This window comes from Myotis davidii, unplaced genomic scaffold (genome assembly GCF_000327345.1).
Source record: "Myotis davidii unplaced genomic scaffold, ASM32734v1 scaffold233, whole genome shotgun sequence".
Classification (NCBI taxonomy): domain Eukaryota; kingdom Metazoa; phylum Chordata; class Mammalia; order Chiroptera; family Vespertilionidae; genus Myotis; species Myotis davidii.
In genome coordinates, this window is record NW_006285917.1 from 67,834 (window position 1) to 83,719 (window position 15,886).

The 15,886-nt window shown below is 50.1% G+C and overlaps 1 protein-coding gene across 2 annotated transcripts in view; it reads right to left on the minus strand.

The window, feature by feature from the left end:
• The window catches only part of PDE1B (phosphodiesterase 1B), a 47,984-nt gene that overhangs the window by 31,953 nt on the left and 145 nt on the right, over nt 1-15,886 (minus strand). Inside the window, exons 1-2 of one of the 2 annotated variants that reach the window (XM_006756929.1) lie at nt 15,562-15,876; nt 15,352-15,474 (exon numbers count right to left, since the gene is read on the minus strand). In XM_006756929.1, coding sequence (XP_006756992.1) covers nt 15,352-15,461 — 110 coding nt within the window. In that variant the 5' untranslated portion in view covers nt 15,462-15,474; nt 15,562-15,876. Of the gene's footprint in view, nt 1-15,351; nt 15,475-15,561; nt 15,877-15,886 lie in introns of those variants that run through there. The other variant, XM_015559562.1, reaches the window with a different exon arrangement.

A 15,886-nucleotide genomic window follows, 5' to 3' on the forward strand; every position in this document is an offset into this window, starting at 1 on the left:
GCCCCCCCTCCATGTGCAAACAGTGGGTCACTGATAGAGGCTGAGTTCAGTAAAGCTCAGACACAGCTGGGAGTTCAGTAGAAACAGAAAAGGCTTTCCAGCCAATGAGCTAGAAAGGGGGACCTGAGCAGGCATCTCCCAGAGTGCCCCCCAGCCATCGCAGAACAAAAAGGTACACTCTGTTGCCTTTGGGGCCCAGGCTCAAGCCAGGCTTCCCCCTCCTGGTCAGTCCCTGTGGCCAGGGGCCCTCAAATCTGGGGACCCACAACCTAGGAAGAAAGGCCTCTGGTCCCACCTCCCCCCAGATGCCTGTCCTAGCCCTAATTTCCCACTTTGGTCAGCCCTTTTTACAACCAAACGCTCTGCCCCTAGAGGTCAATGCCCTCCGCCAAAGTTTTTTCCTCCACCCGCCTCTCAAAACACACATCTCAGCGCAGACTCCCAAAGTGAACAGTCAAGCCCACAGGTGTTCATTTGCATGTATTCGCATAATTGCTAACAATGCTGCCAGCTCTACATTTTTAAACGCGCTTTCTCCTACATTATCTCATTTTATCCTCACAACGGGAGGGGGGGGGGGGCAGCAATCAAACCTGACTCTGACCCCTTGGGCAAGTCACTAATTCTTAACTCGTAATCAGTATCTATTCAGATGTGGCCTGTAGACCACTGGCATCAGAACCACCTGGGATACTAATGAAAATTTTAGATTCTAGGTCTCATTACACACCTATTGAACCAGAATAGCTGAGGGTATGGTTCAGGGATCTGCAGTTAGCAAACATTCCAGATGATTCTCATGCACACTCAAGTTTGAGAACTTTATTTTGGAGCCTCCATTCCTTCACCTATAAAATAGTGAGGAGGATAACAGCCACTTGTGAAGGGCTGTTAATAAGAGGATTAAATGAAATGTATGCAAAAGGCCTGGTGTATACTCCGGGTCTTTATAAATGTGACTTGAATCGGAATTAACTGACCAGCATCAGGCTGGCCCTACCCAGCTCATGGCTCACTCCCTTCAAATCCAGCAGCACCTGACTTCTCTATCCCAAGTCCAGAAGACAGTCTAGTTTGGATGGAGACTGGTACTTAGGAAGTCCCCTAACAGAGGAAATGGGAGAATGAAAATGGTCACGATCCTCCTTTACAAGTACAACCCTCATTTGAGCCTCACAATCACCTGATGAGGGAGGTTGAGTGACTCGTTCAAGGTCATACAACTTGTCAATCTCAGTCAGGTCAGCAAGCCTACAACCCACACTATTGGAGCTTTAACGGTGACCCAAACACCAGAGGTGTTGGGCAGAGGAAGCGCAACCTTGTAATTAGATTGGAGAGGCTGGAACTGATTCCATCACAGCTTCTTGAATCTCAGTCATCCATCCTTTATATATATATATATATATATATATATAGGTCGATGCTCAACCGCTGAGCCACACCAGCCGGGCCCGCCATCCACCCTTCATGAAGTGTTAGTGTCCGGCAACCCCTAGCAGGCTGTGAGCGTCTTGATGGCACTGACAGGGACTTGTTTATCCTGGCTGCTGTGTGCAGAGCACACAATACGTGCTCAGTAAACGTTCATTAAATAAATAAATGGGAAAGAAGGCTGATTCATTAGGTGAAGAGCTATCTGCCAGAACTCACAATTGTGCTCTCAGCCGGGTTTCTGTGTAATGGAGAGCCTGGGGAGAAGAGTGAGATCGTGGGCTGCCTTTCCACACACCCTCCCTCCAAGTTCCCTCCTGCCTCCACTTCTGATCCCATCCAGGAGTTCCTTAATAGCTCCTGTTGAAATCTGAACCCAACACAATCCAGTCGGCACTACCAGTGCAGACTCCCAAAGCGAGAGGGAAAGAAAGGTTAAAGGATATATTTGTCAAATGGGGAGTCCAAGAAGGGGAACCTGGACTCAGGCAGCTGGAAGGATCCAGGTGCTGAACTTCACCTTCCTGAAATTATAGAACCCCCACAGGGCACTTTCTGGCCTGTCAGGGGCCTCTCTGATTCTAAAGTCCTTCAGAGTTAAGATCTCCCTTGACCCACCCAAAGTCCTCACCTCACCATTCTTCTGCAGGAAATCCTACTCCCATCCCTACATCAGTTTTACTCCCACCCCTCTGATTCAGTCCTCGGAGAGTCTGTCAGGGACGGGTCCCTTTCCCTGCAAAACTGGATGCTCACCCCTGTCCAATCCTCATCCAGACCTAGGGAAACTGAAAGCTTCCCCAACATTCCTTCCACTTCCATCCCTAACTCTGTTTCACCACCACCACTTCTCCTTTACCTTCAGCCCCTGCACCATGGGAAAAGACTCAGATCCTAACCCTTGGAAGGTCCCAGTGTCTCCCAGCTCTGGGCATCCTGCTGGAAAAGGTTCTAGGCCAGGGGTGGGCAAACTTTTTGACTCGAGGGCCACAATGGGTTCTTAAACTGGACCGGAGGGCCGGAACAAAAGCATGGATGGAGTGTTTGTGTGAACTAATATAAATTCAAAGTAAACATCATTACATAAAAGGGTACGGTCTTTTTTTTTTTTTAGTTTTATTCATTTCAAACAGGCCGGATCCGGCCCACGGGCCGTAGTTTGCCCACGGCTGTTCTAGGCAGTAATAATCCTTAAACCCCAAAAGAGCTCAGCTTCCTCAGCCCCCACCAGTTCATTTCTTTGAATTCCCATATGGCTGATGATCTGGCGATTTCCAAATATCCCTGCACTACTTCCAGAACCGACATTCCCCAAAAGATCACTGTAAGTAGGGGGCTCAGCACAGGGCAGCCTTAAGCCCAGGGGCTGAGAGTTGGGAGAAGAATCCTATTTTCCTTTTGGGTGCTTAAGACCAGATGAAGAGATGTCAGAGGAATGTGAGGTCCTAAGGATGCTGGGGGCAGAGAAAGGAGGAAAAGTCTACTAAGACACCTGCCATAGTCAAGAAGTGATAAAAAGGAAGGGGAGGTGGGTAAGGAAGAGTATGAGGTAAAGGGCAAGATGGATGGGGTAAAAGATGGAGGAGAAGTACACCCGCACACAACATATTCATTAAATAAATGTCAAGTCTTAATCGCTCCCCTCCACCAAATTACAACTGGTGGACCCACAGCAGCCTGCCATCCTCCTCCCCTCTCCCTTCCTCACCCGGTGCCTACCGCCTACCGGAGGATGGGGCCCTGGAGGTGGCTCCTCTGCACAGGAACAGGATTTGCCATGGGAATCAAAGTCTCCTACTTCAGGGCATCAATATGCTGCCCCCAGGACCCTGGAGCCCCTGAGGGGAATGGCGCCCTCTTGGGCCCCTAACTTCCTCCTCCAGGTCTCCGCAGAATTGAGTGACTGACCAGAGAGAACTTGGGGGGTTGGGGGGAACAGGAGGAGCCTGGCTGGAGGAAGAAGGCAGTGATGAGGCAGAGACCCAGCCCACAGCAACTGGGTGAGAGGCCACGGGAAAAGTTTCACATCTGAAAAGAACTGAAAACAAGAATCTGTTCTCAGAAAAATCCCAGAAAGGACAGAAATAGCACAGGCCAGGCCCTGCTCTGAGGAGGTGGGGCTCCTCTTTGAGGAGAAGGGATTAGTAGGAGGCTTAAGGGTGAGGGACAGGGACCATCCTGAATCTGTCCTAAGAGGAAGTCTGTAGTAGGAGGGGAAAGGATTCTGCAAGAGCCCCCCAGAAGGGTCGAGACTCGGCGCCCTCCCAGGAGCCTTTTCCATGGCCATTCTTCAAGATGAGCTTTAACCCACCTGAAAGAATGGAAGCCAGGCAGGAGGAGGATTAGAAACTGCAGGGGAGGGGCTTGCTGAAGCCAGGGATCAGGGGATCCTTACCCAGTGACCTTCCAACCAGGAGAGAAGCCCCTATCCCCCCCGCCCCCACTCCACTCCCACCTCTCCCCCCCACACACACACCCCAAGCAGTGTATGACAAACAGGAGGACTTGCTCACAGACACCAAGAGGTTGGGCAAGTTACATTAACACTCCCGGCCCCAGGTTTTTCATCTGTAAAGCAGGGATTGGGGGATAACTGAGTTAACTGGAAGAGAAGAGAAATGATGGGATGGCCAAAGAGAAACCCCCTCTTCCTCCACCAGGCTCTCTTTGCTCTTGCTCAGGTTGGGAAGAAAACCTGGCCTCCAGGGCGAAGTGGACGTTAGCACACAGCCCCATCCCGTCTCCGGGTGGGCTGAGAGATGACATCACCAATATAAGTGCATTGGGCTACGATTGGTCCGCTGAGGGGCTGGGCGGGGCTAAGGATGAAAGCCGGGAGTGAAGCCCAACACATCCAAGGAAGAGAGTTCTGCGCGACTGCAATTTCCTTAATCTCGTGTCTAGAGCTGGGGCCATGTGGGGATGAGGACAGGGGACCGGTGGGGATGAGTATGACAGGAAAAGGGGAAAAGAGAAGAAACAGGCCAAGCGCCAGGATTTTATGACAGGAAGTCTTCTCCCTCTCTCCCCCGCCCCCCAAAAGCAGGGAGAAATTAAAATACCCTGTCACTGTGCCAAAGCCTTGAGAGATTATAAACAAATGAAGTTTGGGAACCTGCTGTTTCTCAGCTCCACTGAGTAATGGGACAAGTAAAAGTGGGATTCAACAGCAAGGGGAGGAATAGAGGTTAAATATCTACAAGTTGTTTTCCAGTGAATTCCCGGTAGCCATGAGGCAGGGCTGCTTCCGGGTTGGGAAAAATTGAAACCCACACTCTGTGCGTCCATCTCATTCCTCTGTGCACCCCCAACACACACACACACGTTAGTGTTTTTAAAAGGAAGGACTACACTAGACCCAGAGTCCGAGACCCAGAACTGCCACTCAGGAGATGAGGGACAGTCACCTGGCCTATTCCGTGGCCATGCGTGCTTGGCTTGGAGGGAGAGGATGGAGGTGGGAGTGCGGGCAGCTGCACACAGCCTGGTACAGCACAAACACCAAGCCAGGCAGCTCCCCGCTCTCCCCTCACTCCAGGCCCTCACTCCAGGCCCTGTTACCCTAACCAAATAGGCACTAACCTCAACCGTCCTACTGGAAGCAGAGATTTCTTAGACTAGAAAAGCTTTGGAGAGGATACCCATCCCTCTGCTCTCTTGCCCAGTAGAACCAAAGCTGGTTGGACAAATGACTGTTTACCGCTCACCCCCACAGACATACGTGCTGTATCACTCAACCCAGATTATTGTTTTATTATTATTATTATTATTATTATTATAACTGTTATATTATAACTAATAAGGAAAGATATTAGTAAACCACCATCCCTTCCTGGTGAAAAAAATCACACATATCCACTCACCCACATATATACACACGCCACATTCTACCTCTGCCCAAACTAAGGAAACTGTCCCCTGGGTGGCAGGCAGGGCATATCTATAACAACTCCAATCAACAGTCCAGCATGAATTTTTCTTTAGCCCTTAAATTTAGTTTTAAAATAACAAGGAGCCCAACGATCATGCCTCCTTCCTGGCCCACCCCCAGCTTTCCCCACCTGCACTGAAGGATTGGACTTGGGATGGGATGAACAAAGGATAGGAGATACTGCCTCTGGTCAGAGAAGAGGTGTCGAAGGGAAGGGTGGGGAGAGGGAAGGAGGTAGGGCGGGAGGGTTATTGAGGAAGAGATTAACTGGCTCCAAGGCTCCAAAATCTCAGAAATTGAGAGAATGAAGGAAATTATCTAAATCCAATAGGAAGAGGACATGAATTAAAATCAGGAGCCTTCTGCCTAGACTTTATCACTGTGTGTGACCTTGGGCAAGACACTCTGCGCTCCAGCTTCCTTGTCTGTGTAATGGGTAAATAATACACGCTTCACAGAATTCTCACAAGGATCAAATGAGCCCACAGAAGAGCACCATGGGAACTATAAAGTGATGGATGAAACAAAAGATTATTTAATCCAATCCTTTATTTCATTAGTTCAGCAAATGTTTAGTAAGAGTCCTCCATGAACAAAGTCCCCTAGGCCCACTCCTGTACCCAGGCCCCTGATGTGGAAAAGCCTGCTCCCACCACTCCAGATGTCTGGGACTTCTCCCCCGACTCCTTACTCCTGACAAAGGGGTCAGGAGGCAGTGGAAGCAGAAGCTGGAGAATATATGGAGCATGGAGCTTCAGAAGCCAAGAACAGCAGATCTCTACCTATCCAAGCACTGGTGCTCCCCTCACCCCTGGCTCCCCATTGCTATATGAGCAGCCTGGCTCTTGCAGCTGGCTGGGCACAGTGGCGGGGGTGGCTCTAGAGATAAAAATAGCCCCCCTAGTGGCAGAGCTGGGGTGCCATCCCAGGAGGTAGCAGGTGGCAGGTTGACATGGCAGCGGTCTCTAGGCACTGGCCAGAGGAGCTGGATGGAGGGAGGGTGGGGGGAGAATGGGGCAGAGCCTGTGGAAGAATGGGGGTTAGTGGGGAAGGACAGAAGCCAGGTGAGTGGAAGGAAAGGAGGGAGAGGAGCAGGAGGTATTAGAGCACAGGGAGGGAAGGAAGGGAGATCAGAAAGGAGCTGTAAAGAGGGTCTGAGAAATATGGAAGAAGAGGGAAAGGTGTCGGCTCCTCCCTGCCTGTGTCTGAAGGCGAAGCCCCTCTGCCTCCTGACCAGAAGCCCTTTCTAACAGGTCTTCCTAGCAACAGCCCAGCACAGCTCAGGTCAGATGAGGAAGGGGATAATCTAAGCAGCTCGAGCCTTGGTCCAGACCAAAAAAGACCCAATATCCTGGCTCCCAGCCCAGCACACAAATGAGTCCCTTCTCCCTCAGTCTTTAGCCCTTAAGTGAGGGAGGAACTGGGAGGGGTGGCAAAAGGAAGACAAGTCAGAGAAGGGGCTCCCAAGGCACAGTCCAGAAGAACTCTTTCTCTGCTTCTGTTGTCCACCCCTCTTCTCCCTCCCTGCACTGCTTAATTCTGCTCATTAACCACCTCCACATGAACCACCCCACCGACCCTCCAAACCACATCCCAACAGATGTTGCCAGCAGATATCCAGCTTCCAGGGGGCCTAACAGATGTTAAAAGCAGCCTGGGGTGGGAAAAGTGAGTTGGAAACTTGGCAAGGGACTGACTGCAGGTGTGACAGGAACAGCACTAAATTGGGGATCAGTGGAATTTGTGTCTGGTCCCAGCCCTGCCCCTCACTTTACCAACTATCAATGGGCATCAGCTTCCTCCTCCGTAAACTTTATGGTTCTCAGATGCAGTGCCTGCATTGGAGACACCAGGGAGGTAGGATGCCTGGGTCTCAAGTCATCCTGAGTTCAAGTTCATCAACGCTTCCCCCAACTCATCCCTAACCTGGTTCTTAAAGGAGGAGAATGGCTTTCTTCTTTATCATGGAAAGGTCACATTCTAACCTCCATGAACTTTCCAGGAAGTTCTCCTGAATACCTATCATTAATCCATCTTGCTACAATAAAAATCAAAAACAAAACAAACAAAAAAAAAACAGGGCAAATTTTCTTGACATTTCAAAGAAAAACAGAAAGGAAGAGAACAGGCAGAACAGAAAAGTCTTTGGGGGTGAGTCTGGTACAATTTGATTTATTTTAATTTTTCAGATTGGAATTTCTAAAGCTACTGCTTGGTAGAGAGACAGTCTGGGCTTAGGGAACTTGGCAACACTGTTGGCACGTGAGCTCACTCAGTCAGGGCCCCAAGAAGTTTCCAAACAAAGTGGGCATAGAGGCGAGAACTAGGGAGATGGTGCCAAGTTAGATCCACAAGAGCTGACCAATAAGGGAGCAAGAAAGCTAAGCAACAGGAATGAAACGAGAAGCTTCTCTAGCCCCCAGGTCCTGCCTGCCGGAGACTCACTAAGCCCCCAGGAAGCCACGCTCCCTTCCCAACCTAAATGGTGCCATCAGCCGCTGGCAGCCTACTCATTCCACTGCAGCCATAATTATTTGCAAATCTGACTACTCATTGCAGCTGTGGAATCAACTGACCTGGGAGCCTGGCTGCATCCACAGCACCACCTGAAGCCCCCCTTTCTAGCTCTTCTCCCTGCCCATGCCGCCAGCCCTCCCGCCCCCAATATGCCCTGGACCTTTTCCCACCAGGCCTGTTTCTCCACCAAAACCCCACTCCCATCCCCTCAGTGGACTTTTGCCAAGTCTGGGATGCTGAGGTAAAGGCAACCCTCATCTTTTCTTCCCAGAAAGGGATAAGCTCCATAGATGCAGCAGGCGCTGAGGGGAGAGGAGCAGCTGCAGGGCTGGGGGTGGGGGTACTAGAAGGGCAAGAACACTGGCATTAGGGATCTATCTCCCTGCATTGAATAGGTAGCATCTGTTTTTTTCCTTTTCCCTTCTCAGTCGCCTTTCTTCCCCCTCAGTTCCCATCTTTGCCCACCTCAGCATTCCCAGGATTCTCTCCCACTTCTCTCAGACCATTAAGTCTTCCTCCCTTGGGGGACAATCTCATGATCTAACAACTTCCAGTCTCCCAGTTGTCTCACCTGCACCCCACCTGCTGCCCTGGTTTTGTCCCTCTTTCTCTGCTGCTGTCCTGAAGAGTCAGAAATTCCGGACCTGAGAAAAATCAGCCCCCTGAGATCCAAAGGCAATTACCTGGCTTCCTTCCCGGAGGCGCTGGGAGGATGAGGTCACTGAGAAGGTAAAGGAAAGGCCTTGCAGAATACAGGGGTTGACGCTGGACTCCTAAGATGGCCCCAAGGGGTGCCTGCAGCAAACTTACCCTCCACCATCACCACCAGGTGGGGGAAGCCCCAGGGTTTCTGACTCCCAGCCAAGGTGAGCGAGGAGTGGGGGCACTGAAGGTGAGAGCAAGAGGGTAAGTCAAAGGGAACAGGAAGAGAGGAAGTGGGACCAGAGAGAGCTAAACGGACCTTGCAGAGAAAGAGGAGCCAAGAAAGATGTGAACAAAGGAGGGAAGGGACAGAGGAAAGGATGCAGGAAAAATCAAAGAAGAGGAGAACGGAGGGAGCAGAGAAGTGGGAAGCAAATCCTCGATGATCCCTAAGAGAGGAAAGGCTTCTCGCTCCTCCTTCAAAGTCTGATGGCAGCGGCCAAAAACCAGGGGAGGATGGAAAACAAGCACTCGATTCCCTGATGTCAGGAACCCCTGGGCAGCAGGCAGGTGGAAAGGCTCTAGACATCCAGGCCTCTCTCCTCCTGAGCCTCACCTGGCCTTCCAGCCCCATAGCACCCCCAGCTACTTCACCCCCATCCTGGCAAGAGGGATTGCCACCTCAAATGTGGGATCTGTCTGTCTTTCCAACTGGCCTCCTGGGGCTCCTGAGCAGGCGGAGTGATATTTGGGTTCTAAGGGACTTGAGAGAGTCTCTAAAATAGGACGTGGCATCCCTGGTCATATCACACCCAGGCCTGGGGACTGAGGATAAATGCCAGAGGGGAATTCCTCCAGTGCTCACAGAACTCTCCAGTGGCCGTCCCTGGGCTCCCCACACACACCATGTCTTAGAACTGCAATTGCTCTACTTGCTTCTAGTTTTTCCACAGAAAAGAGATGATAAGGCATATCATATCTTTTTTTAATATGTTTTTTAAATATGTTTTTATTGATTTTAGAGAGGAAGGGAGAGGGAGAGAGAGATAGAAACATCAATGATAAGAGAGAATCATTGATCGGCTGCCTCCTGCACACTCCCCACTGGGGATGGAGCCCACAACCAAGGTACATGCCCTTGACCGGAATCGAACTTGGGACCCTTCAGTCCACAGGCTGACGCTCTATCCACTGAGCCAAACCAGCTAGGGCTATCATCTCTTTCTTTTGACCTCAGTGGCCCACACTCTATCTAGGTCAGCCCTTCCTCAGCCCCAGCCAGCCTTCTAGTCTCTAAGCTCAGACACCTGCCTCGCCTGCTCCAGACTACCATTCATCAACAAGACTCTTCCAAATCATGTCCCAGACACCGGGACTCAAACCTACTAAGTAATTCATATTCCTGCCTCTTGAATCTTTATTTTCTCCCCATCCAAGCCAGTGATCACCCATTTATTCTTACTCCCATGCTGAAAGAACTCCAGACTATATCAGAAGTCACTTTCATATGGATGACAATGAATGAAGAACTGAGATTCAGAGAGACTGTGTGACTTCAAGATCAGGCAGAGTGGAAACATGAACTCCAACTCTAATCTCCCAATATCCCCAATGATCGTCTACAGCCCTGCCTCCCTGATTCCCTCCAGCCACCTATTCTGACCAGGCGTTGTGGACTTCTTCCTTTGGTCTGAATTGATTTTCCCTGTCTTTGCACCTCCCCTCAGCTTACTGCAGAAATTTCCCACCCTCTACCATCCGGGATGCCTCATTCTGACAAAGCTGATGGGGGGAATAGAGAGATGGAAGCCATCTGATGGGGGCGGGCGGGGGGAGATATAAACCCAAGGAAGAGAAAGTCCCTTTGCTATGGTTGGAAATAAAGGAGGAAGGGGAGGAAGGCACTAAAAATCATCTCGCTAAGGCCTGGGAGAAATGATGCTCCTTTTTCTCCAGTGACCCAGGGAGCTATAGTTTACCCTGCAATCTTCACAACAGCTCCACAGCCATATGCAGAAAAAGGAGGACAGCAGCACAGTTTTCAAAATTGGTAAGAGCCACAGAAGATCACTCAGGGGGCACACACAAAATGAGGATGAAAGGGGGGATAAATCAGTGAGACCCCCCCGTTCCGTCCCTCAGCTTCCCCTCCTACCCATTTGATCTCCCCAGGACTGTCAAAAAATGTGTCACAAGCACATACACAAGGTCACACACACGTATTATCCCATTACCTACACACATACTCACATACACTCATACATCTCATTCCTACACAGAACAATTTCAGGCATTCAGCATACCCTAATTCAGCATACCTTCCCAACATATTTATCATCACACGTGCCATTTATAAACATAAAAACAAAGAGACATCGTCACAGAACTCCGGCTCCACAAACTCCCCAGCACGTATATCAACCTTTACCCAGAATCATATGTAAACATGTCGAGCATTCACAATCATGCGGATACATCTCGTTCACACATCCAAATAACGTCGTTTATGTATCCTCTCTGTAACTCCTTCAGTCCCAGGCTCTGTTCTCAGGCACTCAAACCCCACACCTTTTAAACATCACCTTCTCAAAAAACAACATCGCCCTTTCTTCCACCCCCATTTCCTACTCCCCGCTCTGCACGCAGGAACACACGCACCACAGAATCAGAGTCAGACCTGGGCTCGGTGACATATTCAAAGATAACCATTCGTTCATTTGTTTCTTCTTTTATTTATCGAGTGCCTATGATAATCCAGGTACCACATTAGACTGACGAAACAAGATGGGCAAAAAGAATCCCCAACTGGGTCCTTGCTCCAGCTCGCCTTAATGACCTTGAACAGCAGCTTATGACATTGAGCCTAGACCTTGAGAGTCCTGAGTGCGTACCATGTAGAGAAAGAAGAGAAAGGGGTTGTGTCTGTACTATCCCAAAGGAAGAGGAAGGTTCTGTCTGTAAAATTCCAGGATAAACTGAAACAGAGAGAAGGGAGTGATGCTTGTACTTTCCTGTAACCCCCAAAGGAAAAGATTAAGCAGAAACCAGAGTGGTAGACTTTTACCACTGGAGTGGGAGTATCAAAATGAGGAACAGGTGTATAGAAATGTTGGAGTTGACCCAAATTACAAGCTCCATAGGAGCAGGGCTTGTGTTCATTTTGTCCAGCACTATATCCTCCGCATCCAGCACATCACTTGGCACACAGGAGAAAATTAATAGTTGTTGAATGAATGAATGAATGAATGAATGAGCTAAGGGTAGCAAACCAATCTCTACTCATAGTTTTTCTTGATTCCCAAAAGACATGAAAAACCCTTCTACTCCTACTGACCTTCCCCCTTTAAGCAGAAACCAGAGTGGTAGACTTTTACCACTGGAGTGGGAGTATCAAAATGAGGAACAGGTGTATAGAAATGTTGGAGTTGACCCAAATTACAAGCTCCATAGGAGCAGGGCTTGTGTTCATTTTGTCCAGCACTATATCCTCCGCATCCAGCACATCACTTGGCACACAGGAGAAAATTAATAGTTGTTGAATGAATGAATGAATGAATGAGCGAGCTAAGGGTAGCAAACCAATCTCTACTCATAGTTTTTCTTGATTCCCAAAAGACATGAAAAACCCTTCTACTCCTACTGACCTTCCCCCTTACTCCTGAAAGCCCTCAGGTCTCAGAGAAGTCAATTCCTTCATCTTAGGATGAGAGATGCTAAAAACCATCCTGGTCAACCCATCATCTCCAGACTGCCTGCCCCAGGCTCTCTCATGTCTCAGCTTGAGTCTGCTTAGTTAGGAACATTTTCCTGCTAGGCAGAGATGAAACCCCACAGTTAGGGACTCTCCAGCTCATATGCTCCAGATTCTGGATTTATCTTTGGCAGCATGCTAGTGTGGGAACAAAATTCCTGGATGCCCTTCCCAGAAAGAAATTGCCCTGCACAATTATATTATATCACATTTTTTAATATATATTTTATTGATTTTTTTTACAGAGAGGAAGGGAGAGGGATGGAGAGTTAGATACATCCATCAGAGAGAAACATCGATCAGCTGCCTCCTGCACACCCCTCCCACTGGGTATGTGCCCGCAACCAAGGTACATGCCCTTGACTGGAATCGAACCTGGGACCCTTCAGTCCGCAGGCCGACCTCTATCCACTGAGCCAAACTGGTCAGGGCTATTTAATCGCTTTTTAACCAGGGCCAAAAACATCAGGCCTGGCCTCCCTGAAGAGAGTCTAGAAGTCCTAGATTAGAAATTAAAAGAGTATAAGGGGGAAGGGGAGGGCATAATGGATATAGGATATGTTGAGTAGGGGAATCAAAGCCTTTATAGATAGATATAGATATAGATAGAGATAGAGATAGATATACTCCATCTGCTTTCATTTCTATTCAGTACCCAGTCCTGAGATAATTATTTTCATTCCCCACCCCCTCCATTTTCAGACTAAACAACCCATTCCCACTCAAGCCCATTTGGGAACAGGTGGTGTTGGGTTGGGGGAAGGGGTGTTCTATTTCCACCTAAAAGAGAGAATGCCTTTTTTGATCAGCCCTCAACCCTGAGAGTTAGAGAGTCTCTCTCACCTATCCTAGCCCTAAGTCCTTTTATTTCCCTTCATCTGATTGGCAAAGCCTCCCCAATATTCAAACAGGGCCAAATCCAGTCACCCATCCACTTGGGATCTCCCTTGATACCAAGATCTTTCTCTGAGGAGGTGAGATTGGGACTCTGTCTTGGTGGTACTTGAGGAGATGGTACTTTTCTGGGTACGTTATTATGCATAAGCTAGCACTCTTAAGGTTCAGATTGCTACAGTGAGTGAAGACCAGATAATCTAACCAATATAATTAGTGATCCTTGTCCACCACCCTCTCCTGTAAGGACAGGTCAACTAGCACACTTTGTAGGGGCAGCGCCTCTGCTCCCTTCTTTCCCCAGGTTTCAATGCCTCCCTGGGGATCCTCTTCTCTCGCCACTGAGAACTTCTCACACCAGAAGAAATAGCAATTTGCCTCCAGGAAAGACTTTTGGTTAGAAAGGGAGATGGTAAAACCTGCTCTTTTGCAGGACCTGTTACCTGGAATAGCGGCTGGGGAAGCATATGATGACCACTAGAGCTAAGGGGGAGTCATCCCAGGATACCTTGAATTCTCACATTTATAGACCCTGAGGCCCCTTTTCTGCCTTTCAACCACTTCCTTACCTGTCCCTCTTCGGATCTTAGTTACTATTAACAGTTATTAGCACAGTTTTCTAACAAGAATCAACCAGCGCTCCTCCAACAAAAATCAATTCAATCTGGTTTTCCATTCTTCATCCCAGAGCTCATTCCAAGGCTGCGCTTCAGAGAGCCCACAAATTGCATTGGCTGGAGGCAGCCAAGGGGTGAACTGCGAAGCACATTTGGAGTCCAAGCCTTGTTACCACTATGCCTCAGTTCTCCCTGAGGCCTCTCCAAGCAGCTAGTACATAAATCGGACCCACCACCCAGTAAAAAGTCATCATCTTATTGCCGCAGTTGAAGTATTTTTTAAAACAACACAATCATAAGCATCTAGCCATCTCCTACCTCATCTCTCCCTCTCGGCCAGAGCCCAGAAATGGAAGCTTCAGTGCTCACTATTGAGGATACTGGGGAGGAACTGGGTTTAGGGACTGTGTTACCTGTCTTTCCTCGTTAAACATCCACAGCCTCTTTCCTGGGTCCATGGGGGGTCATATGAGGGAGAGGAGCACCTTCCCTTGTTCTCTGCTTAAGAATCAACAGACTGGGGGAGGTTGGGGGTTAATGGGGAGGCTGAGGACACATTTGTAATACCTTAATAATAATTAAAAAAATAAAAATATATATATCCATTAAAACAACAACAACAACAACAAAAAAAAAAAGAATCAACAGACTGCGGGGTTACCCACTCCCAGCTGGCTGGGAGGTTGGCGCATGGCTTGCATTTGACCAGACCCTCTCTTTCTCTGAGGAACAGGAAGAAAAGTTCCTCTCCTCCCTTGGGACTTTCCTCATTTATTCCTCGCTTATTCCTTCCCACATGCCCTCATCCTGCAACAATGAGAAAAGATGCCTAAATGTGCTTGGAGATCCTAGGGAGACGCAATAGCAACAAACAGGCTTGGACAGTTACATTGCCCTATCAATCATTCTTTACCTCCCTGCTCCCAGGCAGGGACCCTACCCTCCTCCTCCAGATCCCAGGTAGGGCTCCATCACTTCTCCAGATCCCAGGAGAAGTGCAGAGTGGGGCTCCAGGCCTCAAGAGGAAGGAGCAGCTCAGGTATGGGGGTCCCCCAACCCCCACCCCATGTAGGATGCAGGAGGCAGAAGCCACCAATCCCAGCAGAGGTTCATATGACCCACAGGTTGGCACTAGAATCCCCGTGCACTGCATCTGCAGCTGTGTGCAATCGTTCTACAAACATCCCTGTGACCCTCAGACACTCATGCACACACATGTGATGTGTCTCACATCTGCACAACCCTGCACATGGAAACGTGTGAGTCAGCCTGGCGCCTCCTGGATGCTGCCGGTCTGCAGCCCTGACACACTGCACCGCACATCCTCTCCGCGCTGCGTGTCACGGGGGGTCCACATCGGCAGCTTTGCAACTCCTAAACCTGCTCTACCCAGCCAGCACATGCCTTGCACATGTGCCTGGCCACTCGTGTCAGAGCAGTGTGTTTCCTTGCACCTGCCAACATGTTTGCCGGAAAACATCCACCAGCCCGACTCCTGCCCCCCCCTTCCCCCTTTTTCCAGGCGCCCTGAGATCCCTTCCCCCCACTCCGGGCCGGGGACTCACAGCGACCGAAGCTTGATCCACATCTTCTTGCTGGGGGCTGACTTCAGCTCCAGGGGTGACGGGCAATCCGACTCCAGCATCTCCGGAGGGCTGCAAGGGGACAGCTCCATGCTCAGCCTCTGTCTACGGAACAGAGGGAGGAGACAGCACCGCGGCTCAGCCTCAGCCCCTCACCGGAAGACCCTCACCCCCATCCCAGCCCCTTCCCACCTGCGGCTGGCGTGGACCAGCCAGGCCGGTATCTCTAGGCTCAGCCCAAGCTGGCAGAGCTGCAGTTCCTGCGGCTGCTCCTCTCCCGCTGCCCAGCTCTGGGCTCCCGGTCCCAGCTCTCCGCGCCGCCGCTGCCGCGCGCAGCCAGAGCCGCCTCCTCGGTCTCCCCTCCTCCCCCGGCCGGTTCCCCCGCCCTCTGCTCCTCTCCCTTCTCCTCGCCTGCCCGCTCGTCTCTCACTCCTGGCAGCCACTCCTCCCAGGGGAACGATTGGAAGCCGGGGGCTCGGAGAGACAAAAGCGCCCGAGGGCGGGCGCGCGCACCCCG